This window comes from Bos taurus, chromosome 7 (genome assembly GCF_002263795.3).
Source record: "Bos taurus isolate L1 Dominette 01449 registration number 42190680 breed Hereford chromosome 7, ARS-UCD2.0, whole genome shotgun sequence".
Classification (NCBI taxonomy): Eukaryota; Metazoa; Chordata; class Mammalia; order Artiodactyla; family Bovidae; genus Bos; species Bos taurus.
This window is the reverse complement of record NC_037334.1, coordinates 83,474,000-83,494,684: the sequence shown is the minus strand read 5'-3', so window position 1 is coordinate 83,494,684 and position 20,685 is coordinate 83,474,000. Positions and strand designations below refer to the sequence as shown.

The following is a 20,685-nucleotide window of genomic DNA, read 5'->3' as shown; positions in this document are numbered from 1 at the left end:
TCCTGGAAGTCAAGTGAATGTAGTATTTACAGGCGGAGAAGGCAGTGGCAACCCACTCCAGTACTCTTGCCTGGAAAATCCCACGGACGGAGGAGCCTGGTAGGCTGCAGTCCATGGGGTCGCTAACAGTCGGACACGACTGAGCGACTTCACTTTCACTTTTCACTTTCATGCATTGGAGGAGGAAATGGCAACCCACTCCAGAATTCTTGCCTGGAGAATCCCAGGGACGAGGGAGCCTGGTGGGCTGCCGTCTATGGGGTTGCACAGAGTTGGACACGACTGAAGTGACTTAGCAGCAGCAGCAGCAGGGAAGAGGAAGGGGCTTTCAGCGGCACTGACCAATGGCAGAATAGGGCTGTTAACTGGTTGCTGGTTGACAGTTGCTCACTTGGTTGGGAGGAGGGGCCCAATGGGATGCCCAACCAATGGCTGAGGAGGACTGTTATAGTTTGTGTCTGTCTCAGTGGAGCATGCAGGCTGGAGCCAGGGAGTGAAAGGCCCTTTATGCCTTGGGTCTCATCTGGGACCACCACTACACAAGTCCTGCCTAAGAGGAGGCAGATCTCAGTTGGTGACTCTCTCAGGGCCAGGTCCCTAGACCCTGCCCAGCTGTCATCACTGAGGGAGTCAGGCGCCCAGAATCCAACTGGCCCTCAGGCTCCTCAGGCCACTGGAAGTCAGGGGCAAGTCCAGGCCAACTGACTCTGCCATTAGGTCGCAGAAGTGGGGATGGGGGAGAGGTTCACTGCTTCCTCAAGGCATGGCCGCGGCCAATGGGTGGCCTTGGTGAGGACTCTGGAGTCCTGCAGGACACAGCTACAACCCTGTTTCATGGGCCACCCAGCTTACCCACTGGCCCAAGCTTCAGCGAGCTGGAGGGCTCTGGGAGAAGGCCGGGAACTGCCTCTTACCTCAGTCTCCACCTGATGACCACCACTCACCAATCGCTGGCTGAATTCCTCACTAATGGCCGCTCCTTGACAGTTGGTTGCTTGTGGGCAGGACCCACTGCAGCACCAACCAATGGCGCAACGGGACCGCTAACAGTCGCTTATTGACGGTTGCTTGTGGGCGGGACCCACTGCCGCACCCACCAATGGCTGAGCAGGACCACTAACGGTCCTTCACAACCGTTGCCTCATAACGGGGGTTGGGGGCAACAATAACGGCACACACCACCTGCTGAGGGCACTCAGCAGTGCTCTATTACAGAAGTACCTCAGTTTAGAAAGGTCTGCGGTTTATAAGTGTCAACTACAAAATATAGTCACAACCTGAAAGTAAAGAGTTATTTTATTTGGTGGGAATGTTTAGGAGCTCAGGAGACAGCATCTCAGTAGCTCTGAGAAAACTGCTCCAAGGAGGCGGGAGAGGAAGTCAGGCTATTTACAAGTTTGCAACAAAGGGAGCAGGCAGTCTGTACATCAGAGATCAGTTGTCAAGTTAAGGAATTTAGCATTCTATGTATGGAAAGATGCAAGCCTCTGGGTTCACTGAATTCATTCCTTTCATATGCACCTCAGTTATCTGGGGCCAAATACTGTTTCCTTGTTCACTTTAAGAAGTAGCAGATGGCTGCCTCTTGCATTCTCCCACCTCAGCAACTCAGCAACCACCATGGGGGTAGGGGAGTGGTGAGGCAGTAGCAGCATCTTCCGGATCACAGTTTGGGGAGCCCTCATTCACTTTTGGAGGCCAGAAATCGCTGATGGCCATGACGTGTCTTATTTATTGATATAGCAGGAGATATTTTCATTTCACATAAGTATAAATCTTTATACCTGTGGTAAGTTTGTTTTCATAACTAAGGTAATCAGCCTTTTAGCTTGTTGCTCTTGTGGAAAACTATATACTGGCAGAGTTTTAAAGCTCTCTTTTCCTTGGGGGCTCAGTGGTAAAGAATCCACCTGCCAATGCAGGAGATGTTGATTCCAACCCTGGGTCTGGAAGATCCTCTGGAGAAGAAAATGGCAACTCACTCCAGTATTCTTGCCTGGCACATCCTATGGACAGAGGAGCCTGGCAAGCTACAGTTCCTGGGGTCACCAAAGAGTCAGACATGACCTAGCAACTAAACAACAGCGACAACAACAAACAAGGATGTTAAAGGCTAGAAGTGGATTTCACTGTCAGTGCCCCAAGTTGCAGATGGATGGCAGAGGAAGTCAGAGTTGTTATTTTCAGGACTTCCCAGGTGGTTTAGTGATAAAGAACCTGCCTCAATGCAAGAGCTGTTATTTTCATAGCAGTACATTGTAAGTCCCCTGCACACAAACCTTCAAGTTGTGAACTTTCAAAGATGTGAATGTGCATTCACACATCCAATCACATTAGTTCATGAGTCTTGTGTACATCATCACGCGCATGCGTCCACTACGAGTGGTTGTGCTTTTGTGTACTTTATTGTACGTTACTGTGCAGAGTAGAGTGGTGCAGTATCTTTATTTCAAGCGCAGGATGTCTGGAAGCAAGCATAAAAGTAGCAGTGATGTAGCTGGTACTGCTAAGAAACACCAAGCAATGTTGATGGAAACGAAAGTGAAAATAATTGAGAGAGTGGAGTGAGACAGAAAGATAGTAGATGTCACTCATTCTTTTAATCCGAATAGTTCAACCATTGGCACAGTTCTACGGAACGAAGACAAGATCTTGGAGCCTGTGAAGTCTGCTCTGTGATGATGTTGACAATAATCCCAAAGAAGCTTGGAAAAGTAATGAAGGGGATGGAGGAATTTCTCAGTGTGTGGATGCAGGAACAGCATCAGTGTCGAATCCAATTCAACATAATGCTGTTTCAAGAGAAAGCTAAAAGCCTTTATGAAGACTTGAAAAACGGTGAAGAATCAGAGGTCACATCTTTTAATGCCAGCCATGCCTGGTTTCATCGGTTCAAGGCTAGAGCTACCATTCACAAAGTAAATGTAAGTGGCAAGGCAGCAATTGTAGATACGGTAGCTGCCTCAGAAATTCCTGAAACAGAAATTGGTTAATTTTGGTGTCTCATTTGAAAGACTATGAAATCAGATTTTTGTTTCAAATGGAATGTTATTATCATCAGGTGATACACATCTCATTGTTCTAATGAGACTTTTCCATTTAGAAAAAAAATCAAGTGATCAAATTTTATAAGATAATAACATCCCATTTGAAATGAAAATCCGATTTCATATTGTTTCAAAAGAGTCACCATTTCTACAGAGGTTTGTGTTGGCAACATTGCAATATTAGTCCAGTAAAAAAGATTAAATATTAATAGAAGTGTGGGATAGATTATTCTCTTTCTTTCTTGGATTTAGAGCTTTATTCTGCTTTCCACTCTGAGTACGTGATATGAATATAGATGGGTCAAACAAATTACACATATTAGCATGTCATAATTAATATCAAATGGCAAAGAATAATTTTTTCAGGCCAACTTGGAATGAGCTTTTTTGCACCCATGTTAATTATCTGTAGTTTCAATTTCATTATGAACCACCAACTGCAGAAGCTGACTTCAACTGGCTTCACTTGTATTTTAAATAATTTGTGTTTAATAATGTATTATGCATTACACAGATATTCCTACAGAACCCAAGTTTCAATTACCAGTCACTTCAAATTACAGGCTTCCAGTAATTAGCTTTTGCCACATAACCCATAATGGAACACATTGAAGTTAATAGAAAGCAGGAGCAAATCAAACTGAGTCAATTTTGGTGTGAGCAGATTTCAAAATTAACCAATTTGTGTCCTTTTAAATACATTTCTCCACAGGAATTAAAGAGTTGTCTGGTTAACCTTTCTGAGTCTCCCTTATTTGTAATAAAGGAGATAATGAAGACAGTGCCTGCCTCAGAAGGCTTATTCATTCACCTTTAGAGATAAAGGCACATAGTTCAGTTGTCAGGATTCCACAGTGGTCTGCCTTAAAATACCTTTATATCCATTCACAAATTATTTCTGAAAGCACAGAAAACAAATATATGGTCTCATATTTAGGGTAAAATCTGGAGCCTTTATGTGACCCTTGAAGGTTTCTACTGACGGTTCTCAAGTCTGAGGACACATTAGGATCACCCAGGGGACTTTAGATCAGATTCTGTGAGAGGGGGGTCTAGGCAGGGGGGGAGGCTGCAGAGGGGTGGAGGGCCCAGCCTGAGTATGCTATATAATTTTGCTAGGTGTGGCCAAGTTTGAGAACTACTGCCCTACATGATCATTCCAGAGCTACATTGCCTGTGAACTGATTAGAAATGTGAATTATCAGGCCTTACCCTGGATCTGGGGCTTCCCAGCTGGATCAAGTGGTAAAGTATCTTCCTGCCAATGCAGGAGCCTCAGGAGACGCAGAGTCAATCTCTGAGTTGATACAATCCCCTGGAAAAGGAAATGGCAACCTATTCCAGTATTCTTGCCTGGGAAATCCCATGGACAGAGGGGCCTGGCAGGTTACAGTCCATGGGATTGCCAAAGAGTTGGACACGACTTGGCGACTAAACAACAACAAAAAAAATCAAGAAGGTTCTTATTTATCACAGAATTATTATAAAGTACTTGTTGCTTGGATACAAATTTTCCTTCCTAACCCCAAACATTTATTTCCATACTGAACTCACAGGCTATTTCTCGTTGCCAACACAGCTTGTTTTACTCTGAAACGTCTTTAATCCTGAGGCCAATCATGTGTATTTTCAGTGTGTCTGTATAGGTGTAGGATGTTCCGGACAGCTGAAAACTTTCATTTGTCAGGAGCAACTACTAAAAACCATAAGAGCCTTATGCTAGTGTCAGAACAATATAATAAAGTCTGAAATGAATCTAAGAAATTAAATAGAATAGTTCCTGGAGTGTAGTTCTTACTCAAATACCTATTGAGTGAATTTAAAGTGAGTGCACAAATGAATCAATGTATGTGTTCACATTTACCCTAAATCTAAATACATCTCAAGGGTTATGAAAATTTGGAGCACATTTTTTTTTTCTGCTACATTTTCTTTGAAGAAATACGTTAGGTATTTTTTTAAATGTTAACATTCACTTCAAAAATTCATATACATAAACATTCTCAGGACACATGATAAAAGCATAGCTGTAACACGGCTCTATCTGTAAATTTCATGCAATAATTTCTTTTTTTTTTTTTTTTTTTTTTATTCTTCCAATTTTATTTTATTTTTAAACTTTACATAATTGTATTAGTTTTGCCAAATATCAAAATGAATCCACCACAGGTATACATGTGTTCCCCATCCCGAACCCTCCTCCCTCCTCCCTCCCCATACCATCCCTCTGGGCCGTCCCAGTGCACCAGCCCCAAGCATCCAGCATCGTGCATCGAACCTGGACTGGCAACTCGTTTCCTACATGATATTTTACATGTTTCATTGCCATTCTCCCAAATCTTCCCACCCTCTCCCTCTCCCACAGAGTCCATAAGACTGTTCTATACATCAGTGTCTCTTTTGCTGTCTCGTACACCGGGTTATTGTTACCATCTTTCTAAATTCCATATACATGCGTTAGTATACTGTATTTATGTTTTTCCTTCTGGCTTACTTCACTCTGTATAATAGGCTCCAGTTTCATCCACCTCATTAGAACTGATTCAAATGTATTCTTTTTAATGGCTGAGTAATACTCCATTGTGTATATGTACCACAGCTTTCTTATCCATTCATCTGCTGATGGACATCTAGGTTGCTTCCATGTCTTGGCTATTATAAACAGTGCTGCGATGAACATTGGGGTACACGTGTCTCTTTCCCTTCTGGTTTCCTCAGTGTGTATGCCCAGCAGTGGGGTTGCTGGATCATAAGGCAGTTCTATTTCCAGTTTTTTAAGGAATCTCCACACTGTTCTCCATAGGGGCTGTACTAGTTTGCATTCCCACCAACAGTGTAAGAGGGTTCCCTTTTCTCCACACCCTCTCCAGCATTTATTGCTTGTAGACTTTTGGATCGCAGCCATTCTGACTGGTGTGAAATGGTACCTCATAGTGGTTTTGATTTGCATTTCTCTGATAATGAGTGATGTTGAGCATCTTTTCATGTGTTTGTTGGCCATCTGTATGTCTTTTTTGGAGAAATGTCTATTTAGTTCTTTGGCCCATTTTTTGATTGGGTCGTTTATTTTTCTGGAGTTGAGCTGTAATTTCTTGATCTTTAGGAGGCTGCTTGGAGATTTGTTCACACATTGCTGGAAAGCAACTTCTGGTTCTGTTCTAATGGAGAATATTTACTTTGGTTAAACAGGCAACAGGGAAAGTCACAAAGGACTGATATCCACCATGAAATAACACTGATATTCATTCACTCTGACTCTCAGGCTAAGATAGACATAAATTGCAGCTGTATTTTTCTAAACATTCTCATGATTTTCTAGAAATCCCAACAACTTCTCATCTGCCAAATCACTCAGTCCACTAACTTAGGTGACAACAGTGGATGGCATATTTCTGGAGCAAAGAGTGGTAAGAGACAGAGAAAGAAAGGGCTTCACATTTTTCTTATTCTATCCTCAGCATCTGCTGCTGCTGGTTAATAAAACTGCTCAAAGAATATAACATAAGAGGCTCTTGATGGTACTTGGGGCAAGGAGACAAGGTGTCTTGGTCTTAGTTTCATTATTCTGTTATTAACTTCATCCTACCTTAGCTTCAACAAGCTCCCCCTCTATCTGAGGAGCAACATCCAAATATATTCCTGAGCTCCAGAGTTAGGCTTTCAGGGGGCACATCTGAGGTTTTGTACTAAGAGACCTGGGGCTGTCAGCATAATCTCCCCGAGCCTTTATATCTCTATCAGTAAACAGGAATGATAGTAAAATCGTCATGAATATTAAGAGAGGTGATTTAGTCATTCATTTAGCAAATATTTATTGAGTGCCTGCTGCATGCCGGGTACTGTTGCAGGTGTTAGGAACATGGTGATGATCAAGACAGAGGAGTCCCTGTACTTAGGGAACTTACATTTTCATGAAAGAAAACAGATGGCAATTCGCTTATGAGAGTGACCAGCACCCAATAAATAGTACCTTCAACACATAGTAATTGAGCACTCTTTGGGGTATTATGGGTAAAAAATAGTGACCTCAAGCAAATATTCTCTTGAACATTTACTTTCCTACTTGTGCCTTTTTGAATTTTCCAACATATTTACAATGAGCAGGGATTGCTAAGGTAATAAATTAAGAAAAATAAAAGAGCGATGACATAATTTAACGTATCTAAAAGAGTTTTCATGGTGTCTAAAAGAGAATTATGATTCAAGTTATGATTATGTTGAATTATGATTCAACAAACAGTAATTGCCCACACAGTTTTCAGCTTGGATGTGTGTTTTCCAACTTCAGCACAGTGGTCCATTCATGCTTGGTAACTTCAGCATCTCTCCTCCTCTGGTCTAGTCTCCATCCCAAGCCTCTTTCTTCATGGATGTACAGGATCATTATTTTTGTGTGTTTAAGCCCTCCGTTTATTAAAAATCATTTTACATGTTTTCCATTCTTATACAATCAGAAATGCCCAAGCGATTGATATCTGCCCACTGTTAGTGAGCTTCGAATATTCTTTGTTTTCCAGGTGAACTGTCTTCTCTTTTTAGCATGAATGTGTTATAGTATTTCTGTTTTCCCTAATACTATATGGGAAATGTTATAATTAATATTTTTCTTTTATTCTCTATCATAATCACAGCATCACCAAATCTCAATGCCTGCCGTTTAACGACACGTTTTGTCTCTACCTAGATTAGTAGCAGTCCATGAGGTCGCAGAGTTGGACGCGACTGAGCAATTGAACTGAAGATTAGTACAGCCTCTAAAGTCTCAGCAAGTCTTCTTCCTTTCCTAAATCCTTATCAAAAAAGCATGGTATTGTTGTATTACTCTCATTCATCCTGAATTACTTAGCCAATTTTCTTCTATTCATTTTACTGGGTTACTTTTTTCTTGCCTGTGTCTTTGTTTTTAAATTCCCAAATTACTCACTCTGCCCTACATATCCTGTGCAAAATAAAAGAATCTGTTAATTCACCCCACATCTTAAGGTAGAAGACAGTACATTGTAAAGTATTGGTAAAATCTATACCAATACTATAAAGTCTATACATGGTAAAGCCTACATGGTAAAGTCTAAGTATTGCCATGTATTACACAGTGATATTACTTATGAGAAAACCTATGTAAGCAGATTCCCACATTTAGTTTTAAGAAATTGCACTTCCCTTTAGTGCTCAAACAATATTCCCAAGACTACTTGTTACTTGACAAAAAATTTAAAAATTTTATTAGACTCCTTCTGAACATTTCTGGCATGCTGCCCTGTCCCATAAATCCAGCTGGCATGTCACTCCGACCCCAGCCAGTCTTGTGGTACCAGGCGCATGACTCCCCACCCCATTGTGCCATCTGTACCTGGCTCTCAAAGGCTGCTGCTGATCTCTTTGCCTCGCCACTCTTCCCATAGGAGGGCACAGCCCAATCCCTTAAATCTGAAAATCTTGGTTAAGCCCTAACTTAACAAAACTATGCTGAGGATGTGAAGAAATGTAAAGAATTCTAACACAGCTAAGCAAGTCTTAAAACTGTGTAGTTTATCAACTATTTCCAGAGTTTACAGGCCCCTCCACAGGTAGAGACTTAAGGTGTTTCTCTTAATTTCAGCACCTCTGCTACCGGGTTCCTGAAACCAGCTTCCCTTCTCAACATAGGAAGGTCCTTCTGCCAATAATTTTCCATTCCTTAGAATTAATACCCTGGAGAGAACAAACAGAATATTTCTTAAAGTAAAAATTTATTCTAAAATTACAACATTTTGTATGAGAAGATAACATCTACTTTTTAACGCCGAGCAACTCAGTTCCTCCTTTTACCAATTCATTCCAAAATAGAAGCTCAGTCTTAAACTTGTATAACTTACAGCCTGGAATGGCTCCTCCAAAAACAAAAGGAGGGGAAAAAAAAAAAACACCTCTTCTCTGAAAAATAGAAGCAGACCTCTATCCAGAGAAACAAAATGGGTTGGCAGCCTCAAAATAGCAGTCTCTGCTCCTGTCTCTTCCCAGTTCCCCTTGTGTGGTCATAAAGCTTCAACAATATTGATGTTTAGTCTCAGAGAAAGTTATGTACATGTATAACTTGACATCTACTCTTTTCTTTGCTCCTTATTTTAAGACAAGCATTGAATACTGAACTTGATTGTGACTCCAAGCTGAGGAGTATCATTTTTTATTTTGGAAATTCAAGCCAGAGAACACAGCCTTAGGACCAAGCAATGTGCAGTGTGGCTATGTTTATTCATAACTGAAGCAGAAAAATGGCTGGCAGTTGCAACAATCACGTTCAGTGTCTAGTGGCTATAAGGAAGAAGTAAAGATACAACCTCACAAAAGCTCACAATAAGATGCTGTGGAAGAAACCAAGAGATCCAGTGTAGCTGCTTGCAGACTGTAATGTGGCGTGCCCATCCAGTGATTGATAGGGACTGGGTGCCTGTGTGCATGCTAAGTCACTTCAGTCATATCTGACTCTTTGTGACCCTATGGACTATAGCCCACCAGGCTCTTCTGTCCATGGGATTTTCCAGGCAAGAATATTGGAGTGGTTTGCCATGCCTTCCTCCTGGGGGTCTTCCCGACCCAGAGATCAAACCTGTGTCTCCTTCGGCTCCTGCACTGCAGGCAGCTCTTTACTGCAGGGCCACTGGGAAAGTCCCCAAATTTCCCTGAACTGCATCTAAAAACACATAGGAATCCAGCAGGAAACAGATGACACAATCGAACAGGGTAAGTTGAGAGTTTAACCAGAGAACTATTGAAAATACAGGTGTGCAGCTTAAGGAAATCACAATTAATACTGCAATACCCCTGGGCCAGAATTGTGAGCTCTTCCTACCTCAGTCCTGAAGGGTCAAGTTGAGAGAGCAGCAGGGACTCAGAGGCAGAGAGGGCTACGTGGGGATGGGACTGCATCTCTCAGGGCTAAAGTAGGAGGAGAAGGGTGGAGAGTGTACCTGGAGGGCAAGCCTATGTCCTACTAAATCAGAGAATATTTTCGGTCTTCCATTTCACCCTGTATCCAGTTGCTACGAGGGGAACATGACGAATCATCAGAAACTGAACAGGAAACCAAACTGATTTAATTAGAAGAAAAAACCTAAAACTTTAATTGGCTAAAACAAATTAATTAAAATTCATTATGTTGATTTGCTTAAGACTTCTAAATCAATTCCTCTATTCTTAAGCACATAATACCTAGAACAGCTGTTCCTGCCCAAAACATTTTTCTATGCATGTAAAATTAGGTTTATTTTGTAAACAATAACTTCTGGAGAATTTTGAGTTGTAGAATGCCAAGCTCTGATTTGCACACTGGAAAAAATACTCCATAGTAGTTTAAAAGATCATTTTGAAAATGATGTACCTGGAGACAGTAATACTATATGAGATATTGTGACAGTTGGGATAGAGAGATGATGATAATACAGGAAACTTTTGGAGGTAGAATTAATAGAATTTGGTGCTTGATTGAACATGGACAGAAATTAGGAGTCGAGAGTTAGGACTCTTAGGCTCCTAGTTTTAAAAAATAAGAAGTGTACCCAATTAGTGGGCGGGGTCAATAATAGTTCAATTTGGGACATATAAAACAATGTACTGCTGAAATCCAACCAGCTGAATATATACCTTTCCCACACAAGAAAGAGATATGGAAGTTATAATGTAGGAATGAGTTAAGGTACATGGTTATATCTGGAATCAGGTGAAGATGGAGAACAGAGCACACAGTTGTTCAAGAATGGAGGCTTTAGCAACATTTTAAAATTCAGAGCTCTTCCTGCTTTAGTTCCATTGATAATCTTTCCCACCAGACAGTAAATCTCAGTGAGAACAAGGATTTGGCCTAGCTTGTTTTTAATGGTATCCTCAATATCTAGCATTGTGCTTGGCACATGGTAAGTCTCAATATACGTTACTGAATGAATGATGACTTGATCTGGCTAATGGGCATTGGAGAGGGTCATCTGATTTAAGAACTGGACTTATTTATAGATCAATTCACTCTGAAGGATTCTCCCATCTATACCTCTTTTAGGGCTCCCCACTGAATTTGAAGTTTTTCCTGACTAGCTATTGCTTGGAAGTTACTTCTTGTTTGTTTCTATTTCTCAGTTGTTGTATTTGTCTTAGTTCTTTCATTTAAGGCTTTGTCTCAGGTCTGTTTTTAAGAACCAATTATTTTTTAACCATACCTCTTTACCCAATTTTCTCTGTAGAGAAAGTGATTCTTTATTTATTTATTTATGTATTTATTTTGGTATAACCAGAGGCCCATTCAAAATTTGGAAAGTAATCAACAAACATGTTCGTAAGTAGATAGGTAATATAATGAAAGTCTGAAAATCTAAAAGTACTTTAAGTACAGTGTATCTTAAAGCAGTGGTCCCCAAATCAGGGTTGTTTATCCTGGGAGTATCCCAAGACTTTCCAGGGTGAGGGGGGTGGAAGATACATGGGCACACAAAAGGAAACAATTTCCAGAACTTCAACTTAAAAAATATATATTTATTTGGGGCTGCATCAGGTCTTAATTGCAGCACACAAGGTCTTTTGTTGCAGCACACTGGGCTTCCCAGGTAAAGAATCTGCCTGCCAATGCAGGAGTGGAGAAGACAATGGCACCCCACTCCAGTACTCTTGCCTGGAAAATCCCATGGATGGAGGAGCCTAGTGGGCTGCAGTCCATGGGGTCGCTAACAGTCGGACACTACTGAGCAACTTTACTTTCACTTCTCACTTTCATGCATTGGAGAAGGAAACGGCAACCCACTCCAGTGTTCTTGCCTGGAGAATCCCAGGAACGGGGGAGCCTGGTGGGCTACCATCTATGGGGTTACACAGAGTCGGACATGACTGAAGCAACTTAGCAGCAGCCAATGCAGGAGACACAAGAGATGTAGCTTATTCAATCCCTGGGTGGGGAAGATCCCCTGGAGAAGAAAACAGCAACCCACTCCAGTATTCTTGCCTGGAGAATCCCATGGACAGAGGAGCTTGATGGGCTATAGTCCATAGAAGTTGCAAAGAGTCAGACACAATTTAACATGAACATATGCATGCATGAGCTCTCTAGTTGTGGCACTCAGGCTTCGTTGCAGGCTTAGCATGTGGGATCCTAATTCCCGCACCAGGGATCAAAACCACATCTCCTGCAATAGAAGGCAAATTCTTAACTACTGGACTACCAGAGAAGCTCCCAACACTTCAACTTTTACCTGGCCTCTGTCCTATAAAATTCATCAGCCAAAGAAGGTGCCTTTGACTGTGTAGATCACAATAAACTGTGGAAAATTCTGAAAGAGATGGGAATGCCAGACCACCTGACCTGCCTCTTGAGAAACCTGTATGCAGGTCAGGAAGCAACAGTTAGAACTGGACATGGAACAACAGACTGGTTCCAAAAAGGAAAAGGAGTACGTCAAGGCTGTATATTATCACCCTGCTTATTTAACGTCTATGCAGAGTACATCATGAGAAACGCTGGGCTGGAAGAAGCACAAGCTGGAATCAACACTGCTGGGAGAAGTACCAATTACCTCAGATATGCAGATGACACCACCCTTATGGCAGAAAGTAAAGAGAAACTAAAAAGCCTCTTGATGAAAGTGAAAAAGGAGAGTGAAAAAGTTGGCTTAAAGCTCAACATTCAGAAAACTAAGATCATGGCACCCGGTCCCATCACCTCATGGCAAATAGATGGGGAAACAGTGGAAACAGTGGCTGACTTTATTTTTCTGGGCTCCAAAATCACTGCAGATGGTGACTGCAGCCATGAAATTAAAAGACGCTTACTCCTTGGAAGGAAAGTTATGAGCAACCTAGACAGCATATTAAAAAGCAGAGACATTACTTTGCCAACAAAGGTCCGTCTAGTCAAGACTATGGTTTTTCCAGTGGTCATGTATGGATGTGAGAGTTGGACTATAAAGAAAGCTGAGCACCGAAGAACTGATGCTTTTGAACTGTGGTGTTGGAGAAGACTCTTGAGAGTCCCTTGGACTGCAGGGAGATCCAACCAGTCCGTCCTAAAGGAGATCAGTCCTGGGTGTTCATTGGAAGGACTGATGTTGAAGCTGAAACTCCAGTACTTTGGCCACCTGATACGAAGAGCTGACTCATTTGAAAAGACCTTGATGCTGAGAAAGATTGAGGGCAATCTTTCCCATATTGAGGAGGAGAAGGGGTTTGGGTAAACTCCAGGAGTTGGTGATGGACAGGGAGGCCTGGCGTGCTGCAGTTCATGGGGTCGCAAAGTGTTGGACACGACTGAGCGACTGAACTGAACTGAAGAAGGTGTCTGTGGTGGAGACCATTGGTTTTACTTTTGCTTCTTTTTAAAACCAGTTCTCCTAAACTTTAGAATTCATCAGAATCACCCTGAGTGCTTGTGAAAACCCAGGTTGCTCTTCTCAGTCCTAAAATTTCTATTTCATTAGGGCAGGGTCTGAGGATTTGCATTTCTTACAAATTTTTAGGTGATGTTAATGTTGTTGTTTCAGAGAACAAGCTTTGAAAATCTAAAGCTTTAGAATAAACCAAACCCATTTATTAAAAACAAACAAACAAAAAACCCACCACATCAAACACACTCTTCATCTGTCCTGAGTCTTAGGATGCACTGACCTGGGACGTAAAAATTATAAACAAACAAAAGGACAAATCCAAATGAATGACTCTAGTGACACCAATAAATTTTAAGAAGGATTTCATTGAGATGTCAACTGACAAATAATTGAAAATAATTTTTGATAGACCACTATGTGATGTTTGGCGTATAATTTAAAAAGAAGCTTAAAAAGTTTGAGTAGCTTTGCTTAATAAAACTATCATTTCCATTTACGTAAGTTTTTTTTCCACTTTTAAATCTATAAGAATAAAATAGGAATAGAATTGATGCTAAGCCATGACACATTCTAGTTTCATGGAAATGTGAATTGTGATAAACAGTCCTAATCATCTCATTGAGCTGTATTTTTAATAAAATGTTACAATTTGTGTAATGACTTTTCAAAGTTTGTAAGAACATTATATTGCTTTGACCAATTTTATATCTGTAAATTACAATGATAACTCAATCCAGATTTTTAACTTTACACCTTTATGTTCCTAAAATTAATTTTTCACTTCAAAGTACAAATTTTGATGTATATGTGTTGATAGCTTAATCAATAGAAGATTTTCAAGCACATAAATATATAATATTTAGATACAATTACATGTGGGAAGTGAAATTAAAAAAACCAAGTCCAAAAATAAGAAAAACATAAAATATCTGACTGTTAAAAGATTATTTTCCTTCAGTTGTTTTTTAGATGGATGAGAATGGGAATCAAACTAGTATGGTATTTAGAGTCCTGCTGAATATATTTAAGAGTGATGTTACATGTTTATTTTAGAATGGCAATATTTATAATACGCCAAAAATAAAGTCCTTTACAACTGTTTTACTCTGTGATGAAAAACATTTTGGTTGACAATGTCAGATGTGATGGGGACACAGTTTAAAGTTTTATTTTAAAGTAAATACTATCAAAATCATTTACAACTTACTGCCTTAAGGCAATCGACTTTTAATCTTCAACAGGGATCATTTGATGGATTCAGACAGGACTGTGAATTAAATTCCAATTAAAATCCAAGCTTTGCTTATTCTGTAAACATCTCAACAAAAACCATTCTTGTTCTTGTTTGGCATTTGCTCTTTCTAGTCCAGCTGGGATCCAAACACACAGAAATGAGTAATAATGGGAAAAGATTACACACTCTTGAATGACTCATTCAAAGACCTTTATCAACTTTCTGTAGACTTGTTTTAGAAAAGAATCATTTGGATAAATTCTGGTGTGTTTAGCAGATGGGAACTGCAGCACAATTAAAAAAAAAAAAAAGATGTACAAGTTGTACAAAACCATCACTGCGGGGCCTTTTTCTTCAGAAATCCTTTCACTGCATTTTAATACTAGGAAACATTAAAAGAAACACAATAAAACATGTTGAAGCTATCACCGAGTCTTTAACCACTTGATAGTAACATCTTTTGCTTTTATCTAAGATATATTTCCTCTTGGAGATTTCTTTGCTTGGGAGACACTCATGTATAGCCCATTCATGAAAGCAACTCTGCACTTTTGGGCAACCTATTATATTCTTTTCTATCCATTTCCAAACTCGAAAACTTAAGTTTGCATGATATATGCCTTCTGGACAATTAGCTCAAGGCTAATCCAGTTCTTACTTTCTGCTCTGTAACTGAAAATTCACTTAAGATCAGCAAAGTTGCTATCACATCAAAATGATGTATTCCTCTCTATGGGGCTTCCCTGGTGGTACAGTGGTAAAGCATCCACCTGCCAATGCAGGAGACACGAGTTTGATCCCTGAGTCAGGAAGATCCTCTGGGGAAAGAAATGGCAACCCACTCAAGTATTCTTGCCCGGAAAACTCCAGGGACAGAGGAGCCTGACTGGCTACAGTCCAGGGGGTTGCAGAGCAGAAAGGACTTAGCAACTGAACAACATTCCTCCCTATACAATCTCTCATATCTCTTCTATTTCAGCTACCCCAGAAGACCACGTCTTCTTACATAGCTCCTTATGGTAGGGGCACATTCTTCCCCTGATATGCAACCCAGCTTTTAGAAATGAATAGAAAACCACCTCTGGCTGATATTGAGTAGTGCTAAGTCTCCTTAAACTTCTCACTTTGTCCCAGTATTATAGGTAATGGAACATCTCATAGCCTCTATTATTTGTACCTAGATCAATAAAAATTTATTTGATGGATTTATAAACATCTAATAAGGGTGTATGTGTGCTTGTGCTCAGTCACCCAGTGGTGTCTGACTCTTGTGACCCCATGGACTATAGCCTGCCAGGCTCCTCTGTCCATGAAATTCTCCAGGCAAGAATACTGGAGTGGGTTGCCATTTCCTACTCCAAGGGATCTTCCCAAGCCAGGGATCAAATTCACGTCTTTTGAGTCCCCTGCATTGGCACATATAGGTGGGCCACTGTGCCACATACTTACATACTCCCTGGAGTAATTTCTCTTTAAAGGTCTGTATAGATATGACAGCACATTAAAAGGACAAGCTCAACAAGGAAAAGTATCTCTGCTGCATCTAATCATGCCTTCCCATATATTTTTGACATTCCAAGAAAGAAACCTCAAAATAACTTTCCACTCACCTTTGTCCTTTATGATATCTTCTATACAACTGGAGTATATACAATGGATTTGTTCTTTCACAGCATTAATAAATATATTGAATAGAACTGACTGTAAAATAACTCACATGGGATGCATTCAGTATAAAAAAACCTTACATTGGCAGGAACCTGTGTAGCTTGCTCACTGTAGAATCTCCAGGGCCTAGTCCAGTGCCTAATACATAGTAAGTACTTAGTAATAGTGAATGAATGAAAATAAAGGGATGAATGAATATCTGGATGGATAGGAACTTGGTGTTTGTGACATCTTCTGATCATTTTGTTAGATATGATCTTCTAGCCAGTAAATTAACCTCCTGAATCTTTAACAACTGAGAATATATTATTTTATATTTTTATTCAGAGTATCATGCAGGTTGTAGAGATGACCTGCATCCTCTACAAACAAACTATGCAATGGGGCACAAATGACTTAAATTCTCTAAGCTGTTCCCTCGTCAATGAGACGGTAACAGCCTCTCTGTTAGGCTTGTTGGGAGATGAGGCACATTAAACACTTGGCCTGGTTAATAGGAAGAATTGTGTAAGTGTGACCTATCACTTTTCCTACTGCATGTTTCTTTCATTTTTGAGATCAATGCCTAAGAATGCGGTTGTAAACATTATCAGAATTACTATCTCCAATTTTTGCAGGGACATTTATAATCATCTCTCTGCTAGCCATAAAATCATTTCATTCAAGCCAGCAGCTTATACTCCATGATAGATCTAGAATGTAAAAATGTTGGTACACATTAGGATTTAAAGTTATAAATATGTAAATAAATACATATAAATATAAAAAAAATGTAAATAACCAGACCAGTCACAGTATAGTAAAAGAAGGATTTTAGGTTTCTTTGGTGAAACAAAAGCAGGTATAAAAAAGTTACAAAGATTTTAGATTTTCATTCACAAAAAAAAAACAATCATTCACATTTTACACTATACATGTTATAATATAAATACAGGAACGTATTATGTGCATTGTAATGAAAGAGGAAAAATAAAAACCTCATAGGTAGACACAGAGTTCTTCTGTGCTCTAGAACACCCAAAGGTTGGTCACATTTAACACAGCAACCGAGGAAACTTGCCTAAAGACAGGGTGTATGACGGTGGCTACTGTAGCTCCTTCTAGTCAAAAGAGGTTCTGAGAAAAAGAATCCCTGTTGGGTCTGCTCTTTTTCAATTCGCATTTTATTTTTTATCTTGAGCTCTCAAGATCATTCTAAACTAAAATTAGGAAAGACACCTAAATGCTTTCTTTCCATCACAGGGTTTCTTTAAACATTAAATTAAGCAGATAATAATTCAAAGTCATCTTTAGCAGTCATTTTATTCAAATTAAGGGGAGAAAATGGAGTGGGAAGAGATAGGGAGAAATTTCAACACATACACTCCACCTAATAAGAAGCAATGCCCATACTATTTCTATATATGTGCTCCTTGCTTAGAATGGGCAAACACCGTTTGCTGAAAGCTAGACACTTTTCCACTCTTCTTTATAATAAAACACTTAATGCATTCTATCCATCACATTATTTAATCAGGGACAGAGTACCTAGATTATACGATTCCAAACTGTGAGGGAAATATAAAGGCTAAAACCGAAAAATAACTACCAACTACGTCAATGTTCAGGTTTGAGGGAAAATAACATCCAATAAATTAAATCAGTATGGCTTACTTCATTTATTTATGTATGCTTCACAGCTGCAGCATTCATACATGAACATTCAAAACTTTATAAAAGATTAAAATGGTTATATATACAAAATTTCTTTCTTTGAATGTGTGTTGTTTTAACAAACCCCCTCCCTCCAGAACCCCAGGTCTATATCCATTTGAAATGTGTTGATCTGTAATCTTGCAAGTTAGTGTTAAGAAAGCCATTAAAAAGGAGACCCAGTTGAGTTAATAATTAGCACTTTGACCCCTAGAAAATGCTCCTGGTCATAGAAAAGTCCTCCATTCAGGCCTTTCTTGTAAGTGAAAAAAAAAGGAACGCAGCAAAAAAAAAAAAATAATATAAAATAAAGAGTTCCATGTTGCAGTCTCTAGTTTCGTTGGGATCCCATTAGCCAGGCTTCAGCATCACATGGAAGCCAACTGTACCTGTGGTGGAGATGGGACAGTGACCTACAAAATTTTGTGTTTGTTAATTGTCCAGCAAAAGCTGTCTTCAGTCTTGCTGACAAAGAGCAGGGAAAACCATTTCCAGCCTAAACAAACTACAAAAAGCAGCCGAACCAATGATTAAAGACCTCTAAGGCTCCGTAATCATCATTAAATATGCTTGAACTCAGTGACTTTTTATTTTATATACAGGATTAAAATCAACATTAAATCATCTTATTTACATTGCCATTGGTGCTGAAATGGAGCTTTTTAAATAGTACAGTAGGCTGGTATACATTATAAAATGGTCTGCACTGGAGGCAAATAGAAAACTAAAGAAATTAGGCTGGAAATGGTTCCATTCTGCTCTCATTTTCCTTTCTTTTGTTTGCTTTCTTTTTGAATGCCAATACTTTGATTTAAAATGTTTTGGGAGCACGGCAACCCAAAATGACTGGACTGGACGGTGTTCCAAAAATCCAAACCAACTGATAATACTTCTCTAGGTGATAGGAAAGGCACAAGAAGTTAGGACTTTGGCTGAAATGATGAAAACATGTGTATGCCATTTTAGGGATCAGCGCCTTGATTCTTGCCACCTTCGGCTCCAACGGTGATCATGTTTTGATGTATTTATTGAATTGTCCTTTGCTGATGAGGAATTTTTAAAATATTTCTTAGAATAAGTCCTTTGGTATGCAGATGCTACATGGAAGGAAAGAAAGAAAGAAAAGAAAACACAATAATATTACTTGCTCCATACCCTAAACTACCAATACCGTAGCCGTAAAATGAGGGTGTCTAGTACTTGTTATAGCATGGTTGTCCATTCTTTCTAAAGGACCACTTACGGTTCAGGCAGGTAATTTTAGGCATAGCCCATCTTCCATTTCCTAGGCAACGGATAGTTGGAAGGTGGCGTTGAATGAAACCATCTTTGCAGTGATATCTAATCAAGGAGTTGATTTCATAACGAGGTTTCATCTTTCCAAAGGTCTTGGCATTTTCTACAACAGGGGGCTGGCCGCAAGCAACTAAAGAAAAGTAAATTGGGTTATTTCCAAATAATCTAAATATTTCTGTTAGTATAAGACACTCTTCTTTTTTTTTTCTTTCCTTCTTTATTTTACCCAATCAAGTACCTTCAGTAATCATTTAGACTAAGAAATTGACAACTTTCAAGACAAAATGAAACGTTGAGGCTTTGGGCCTGGTTTGAATCTCAGATTCTGTCATCTTGAATTGTGTGTGTGTGTTTGTTTTTTTTTAAAGGAACCATAAGGCATGTGGTTATACATTCATTTGTCCGTTTGGAAGAGCTACTTTTCTGAAAAAATTCCACATTAAAAGGCATCTGTCTCATGTTACTATGTGGCCTATTGGTTTTGCCTCTATCCCAGTGGTTTTATTTACCACTCACCTTCACTTCAAACAGGCTACCCTTGCAGCTCAGCTGGTAAAGGATATGACCACAATGCGGGACCTGGGTTCGATCCCTGGGTTGGGAAATCCCCCTGGAGAAGGGAAAGGCTACCTACTCCAGTATTCCAACCTGGAGAATTCCATGGACTGTATAGTCCATAGGGTCGCAAAGAGTAGGACACGACTGAGTGACTTTCACTTTCACTTTTCACTTCAAATAATAATAGATTTCTAACAATTATTATTTCCATTTCTCTGAAAAAATTTACAATGTATAATAACAACATAGCTCTAAAATATGGACTTTTCAGTGTAAATAAAATACATCCAGGTTCAATTATGCTTATTTGTTCTTTCTGTCTTCTCTATGGAGACAGAGAGCAAGTCAGGACATAGTATTCATGCCTCAGTTTTGTAATTACCTTATATATATAAATTTCAACTCTTAAGAAAGGTAAGTAAAGGTAAATCTTAGAATATATAACCATCATTTTTAACCTACAATAAAAAACTCTGGATAGCAACAAACTTAGTGATGATAGAAATAGTAAAAAGGAAATAACAGTAAAAAAAACTTTGTAATTTTGAAATTCAAGAAGGTAGGAAAATTGATTCAACAACATTTGTATTAATTTGTAATTTTACTCATATCAGCGTACTTGCTTTAAAAATATACTAATTTAACTCTAAGTGATTGTGTTTTGCTATATAGTTCTAATAAAAATATAACTTAACTTCAATATAATTTCCCTGAATGACATTTCCTACCCATAGTTTACTTTAAGAATGCCATCACAAGGCCTACAAGGGTATGCCATAGTCTCTCATGAAATAATGCAAATCTTCAATGGGAGAATGATTACCAGAAACCTCAGAACCAAGAGGTTTAGATG

General features: G+C 39.4%; 1 protein-coding gene and 1 long non-coding RNA gene across 6 annotated transcripts in view; both read right to left on the bottom strand.

Annotated features, from left to right (window-relative positions):
• The window catches only part of LOC101902163 (uncharacterized), an 89,413-nt gene extending 86,298 nt beyond the window's left edge, over positions 1–3,115 (bottom strand). Inside the window, exon 1 of one of the 2 annotated variants that reach the window (XR_003035707.2) lies at positions 915–3,115. This is a non-coding gene — a long non-coding RNA (uncharacterized lncRNA). The remainder of the gene's footprint in view (positions 1–914) is intronic. The other variant, XR_003035706.2, reaches the window with a different exon arrangement.
• Positions 3,116–17,929: 14,814 nt separating this feature from the next.
• Positions 17,930–20,685, bottom strand: part of VCAN (versican) — a 120,015-nt gene continuing 117,259 nt past the window's right edge. For 3 of the 4 annotated variants that reach the window (XM_005209720.5, XM_005209719.5, XM_015472358.3), the window contains 2 exons: positions 19,222–19,404; positions 17,930–19,075 (listed from right to left, as the gene is read on the bottom strand). In XM_005209720.5, coding sequence (XP_005209777.2) covers positions 18,948–19,075; positions 19,222–19,404 — 311 coding nt within the window. In that variant the 3' untranslated portion in view covers positions 17,930–18,947. 4 annotated transcript variants of the gene reach the window in all.